This window comes from Myotis davidii, unplaced genomic scaffold, assembly GCF_000327345.1.
Source record: "Myotis davidii unplaced genomic scaffold, ASM32734v1 scaffold1219, whole genome shotgun sequence".
Lineage (NCBI taxonomy): Eukaryota > Metazoa > Chordata > Mammalia > Chiroptera > Vespertilionidae > Myotis > Myotis davidii.
This window is the reverse complement of record NW_006290442.1, coordinates 200,119-204,975: the sequence shown is the minus strand read 5'-3', so window position 1 is coordinate 204,975 and position 4,857 is coordinate 200,119. Positions and strand designations below refer to the sequence as shown.

The 4,857-nt window shown below is 44.3% G+C and overlaps 1 protein-coding gene across 4 annotated transcripts in view; it reads right to left on the bottom strand.

The window, feature by feature from the left end:
• CRACR2A (calcium release activated channel regulator 2A) overlaps positions 1-4,857 on the bottom strand; it is a 143,900-nt gene that overhangs the window by 42,839 nt on the left and 96,204 nt on the right. For all 4 annotated transcript variants that reach the window (XM_015563748.1, XM_015563749.1, XM_015563750.1 and 1 more), the window contains one exon: positions 4,080-4,267. In XM_015563748.1, coding sequence (XP_015419234.1) covers positions 4,080-4,267 — 188 coding nt within the window. The remainder of the gene's footprint in view (positions 1-4,079; positions 4,268-4,857) is intronic.

The following is a 4,857-nucleotide window of genomic DNA, read 5'->3' as shown; positions in this document are numbered from 1 at the left end:
CCCCCACCGAGTGCACAAATTTTTGTGCACCGGGCCTCTAGTTTATATATATAAAAGCCTAATATGCAAATTGTCCCCTCGGGAGTTCTACCGGGAGACTGGGAGTTTGATCACTTGCTATGATGTGCACTGACCACCAGGGGGCAGCGCAGAAGGAAGGGAGGCCCTGGCCCACAGCCAGAAGACCCCGATCGGCCCTGATTGCCAGCCAGGCCTAGGGATCCTACATGTGAATGAATTTCGTGTACCGGGCCTCTAGTATATAGATAAATAGACATCAGACCCTTGAACAATGTGGGGATTGGAAGTGCCAATCCTCTGGGCAGTTGGAAATCCATATATGTTAAGTTGGCCCTCCACTTACACAGTCCCACCAACCAGGGATAAAAAATACAGCTGACTCTTGAACAATGTAGGTTTGAACTGCTCAGACCCATTTATACACATAGAAACATATTCAGATTATTTCGTGTTAACAAAAAGAAAAGCATTTCTGGGTGAAAAAAGGTGCTTGGATGTTTGAGTAAATGACCTTGGAAGTCCTCCTAACTTAGACATTCTAAATGTTTACATTGGTAATATGTGAACTAAAAGGGGAAGAACTTGCCTTTTTCACAGGAGTAGTTGGTGAGAGATGTATGGTTGCCATTAGGAAACTGCTGCTAGTTTGTTTTTAGGAGGCAGATGAGATATGGAGCACACTCTGAAATACACTGTCAAGTGAAAAATGTAGGCAAATGCAGAATAATGTGCTACCGTTTTGTAAGTGAAAATCGTGTGTATGCATGCGCACTTGCATATGCATAGAACTCTCTGAAAGAACCCACAAGAAACCATGACTGGTGGCCTCTGTGTGGCTGGAGGCCAGAAGTGATGGTGCAGGGGATAGAGGCAAACCTCTTTTTAGTGCATATCCTTTTGTGCCCTTTGAATTTGGTGCTTTGTCATAAACTACCCTAAATAAAAGTTAATTAACAAAATAAACGGAGAGGTGCTTTCAGCTGACCTTCATCTTTACATTATCTTCCCTGCTTGATTGTTCTTTCTTTATCATATTTTAAAATCTAGCTCTCCTTCCTTGAGTATCTTCAGAGAACAGGAAAATCAATTTGCCCATTCAGAATTCTTGCTGATAAATGACTCAGTCTGTTTATCTCTGAATCTTCCCTTTTCCCCTCCCGGCTGTAAAGCAGTGTCAGGCAGCAAGACATCAGAACCAGGCTCTGTCCCATTTTCTGGAACTAACTAGCTGTGCTGCTTTGGGTTGGTCACTATACCTCTCTGAGCCTCAGTTTCATCATTTATAAAATGGGAGATGGAGAGCATTAAGGTCCTATCAGTCTTGGCGGTCTGGGACTCTGTTCTATAGAGGACAAGCGAGGCTCTCCCTGCCTTCTCTCCCGACCTCCCTGGAAGGCCAGGAATGCTCTCCTGGGCTCCAGCACTCTGTCTGGCTGTACAGGACACTGCACACTTTTCCAAAACAAGCCGTGAATGGGGGAATCATTTATCTCTTCCTCCTATCCCTCCTCCCCTCTTTTTTAATTCCCAACCTCCAGAGACTATCTCTGGCTTGGTTAATTAAGATGAGGCTTCGGGAAGATTTGAGTCCTCCTGTTGTGATCTGTTACTCCACGCTGTGTGCTCATTTCCATCTGCTATTCTAATGCCTGGGCCTTCAGATGTTTGTTGCTTTTAGAACTTGATTGAATTTTAAAAGCCTGAATCCTTCATTGTTTGCAAAGTTAAATGCCTGTGCCTTGTTGACCTGCTTTCAATGAGGAGGAACTGATTTTGCTCATTTACAATGAAATACACTCTTTTTCCACTGGTCACCTAAGAATTGGTGTGTGTGTGTGTGTGTGTGTGTGTGTGTGTGTGTGTGTATTTAATTGCAGATATCTTACTAGAGTAAAACTTTAAATCCAAACACCTCCCTCTCACCCTAGGCCAGTGGTCGGCAAACCATGGCTCGTGAGTCACGTGCGGATCTTTGGCCCCTTGAGTGTGGCTCTTCAGCAAAATACCACGTGAGGGCGCGCACGTACAGTGCAATTGAAACTTCATGGCCCATGCGCAGAAGTCGGTTTTCCGGAAAGGAGATAGACGAAACAAGTACAGTGGGGCCTTGACTTAAGAGTGTCCCGACTAAGGAGTTTTTGAGATACCAGCTGTCTCTCGGACGATTTTTTGCATTCATTGAGTTGACAGAGTAATTTGAGTTAACAAGCTCAGTCTCAGAATGAATTAAACTCGTAAGTCAAGGCCCCACTGTATACAAGATGAGTGTGGATGGGAGAGTTGGAAGGGGTTAACCTCAGTGAACGTACCTCAATCAGATTGAGGACGTTTTTAGCAAAGGCCAGCTTAGGAGTACCCCAATTAAGTTAATAACAATGTACCTACCTATATAGTTTAAGTTTAAAAAATTTGGCTCTCAAAAGAAATTTCAATCATTGTACAGTTGATATTTGGCTCTGTTGACAAATGAATTTGCGGACCACTGCCCTAGGCAATCAATCCCACATGCTACAAGACACCACATGTGAGCCAGGCAGCAGGACAATTTGATTTAGGCAGGTGGACCAACATTTTGCCAACAGTCGGCAAGTGAGGGCTTTCACTTTGAGCAAGGAAAGTGAATATATGTATTACATCAAGCATTGGTAAGTAATACTGCCTTTCCTCTAAAATCAGACTTTTCGTCCTACCCAGCACAGGACCAGGCATACAAAAACATTTTGCAGAATGAATGGATGAAGACGTGAATGAGTGGATGAACAAACGAGTGAGTGAATGATGGCCAGTCCAATGCCTGTGTAAATATTTTCTAGCTGTATCATTGTTCCTTGGGAGGGTAACCAAGAGTGTCTAGCATTAAGCTTCTTGGACAGCTGCTGAAAACCTCTGAACCTGTTTCCTCATCTACAAATCAAAGTTGATCATAAGCATCCCTGCCACATCAGGATGCTGTAAAGGTCACAGGAGATGGTGTTAAACTATCAACGCAAGACACATTGAATGCTCAGCACAGTACCTGGCACAGAGTAGTTTTCAATAAATATTTGCTAAATAAGTACATAAATATATAGAGAAATGAATGAATAAATAAAAAAGTGAGATTCCTCTCCCTGGGCCTCAGAGTGCATTTGGTCTCAAAACCTAACACTCTGGAGACAAGATAAATGCTGATATTCTCAGCAACTTCTCCAGTTTAACACACAGACCACACCTGGAATCTTTGCAGGCGTGCCTCTGCCTCACAAGCTGAGCCATGTCCTGACACCACAGCATTTCACTAGCAAACCAGGCCCTGAGAGGTGTGGGGCTCCCCAACCAGCCCATGCAGAAGAATGGTTGTAGGAAAAAGGGGCAGAGCTGGAGTGAAGATTCCAGGGCACCGTCACATGCCCCATCCATTTACATGTCAATCTCAGAAGTGTTCGGGTTCACTTTCATCCGCTTCGGTCTCCCAGGTTTCTAAAGTACTACGGTCATGTTTGGTCTACCTGCTCACTCAGCATTTTCTCACAGACTGAAATATATTTGTTGGTTGGATAACATAGCTTCCTGATCACATAATAAATTTTCCAAGAACAGAGCTGTATATCCTAGATCAGTGATGGCGAACCTTTTGAGCTCGGTGTGTCAGCATTTTGAAAAACCCTAACTTAACTCTGGTGCTGTGTCACATATAGAAATTTTTTGATATTTGCAACCATAGTAAAACAAAGACCATATATATATATAAATAGATAAAATAAATATCAAAAATATAATTTTGATATTTATTTTATCTATTTAAATGCCATTTAACAAAGAAAAATCAACCAAAAAAATGAGTTCGTGTGTCACCTCTGACATGCGTGTCATAGGTTTGCCATCACTGTCCTAGAAAATGCTCAGCACAGCATTGGTCTGCTAATAGTTTCAGAAAACTAGACGAGATCTTAGGGAGCAAGGGGTTCAATCCCCATTTAACAGGCAAAGGGACAGGATCTCCAAGAGGGGAGATGGCATGCTCACTGCAGGGTGGGAGCTGGAGAGCAGTGACAGGGGTGCCTAAAGGCCATACTCACATCTCCTTCTCCTGGTGGAGTTTGCAGGCCTCTTGCTGGAGGCTTTCCAGCTGCTGCTGGGCATCCTGCAATTCCCGGGAGGTGCGCTCCAGCTCCCGGGCCAGCTCCTGGTTGGTGAGTTTCAGCTTGGTATTCTCCGCTTTCGTTTCATGCTTGTCGTTATGCAGGGCTGTGCACTGGCCCTCCAGCTGGAAAGGAATGGGGGACAGAGAGGAATGGCGGGCAAGCACCATCATCAGGCTGGCCTGCCCCAGCCTCATCTAGCTTTTTCCACTTGGGAAGGAACCATCACTGTACCCCTCACGGCCCTCAAACTTTGTCCTATTCCTTCATTCACATGTATACCCTTCAGGAAGCAGGCGGAGCTTCCAGAACAATCTCAGTTCTCCCTTGTCTCCATAGGGCTCATAGGGCTACAAGAAAAGGAAATTCCACATCCATCTTCAACTCATTTTTTTAAATCTTTTTTTTTCTTTATTTATTAAGGTATTACACATGTCTCCTCATTCCCCCATTAACCCCCAGCCTCCCCCCCCCCACTCATGCTATCATCCCCCTGTTTCTGTGTCCATTGGTTGGGCTTATATGCATGCATACAAGTCCTTTGGTTGATCTCTCCCCCCCTTACCCCCACCCTCCCCTACCTTCCCTCTGAGGTCTGATGGTCTGATCGATGCTTCTCTGTCTCTGGATCTGTTTTTATTCATCACTTTATGTTGTTCATTATATTCCACACATGAGTGAGATCATGTGGTATGTATCTTTCTCTAACTGGAGG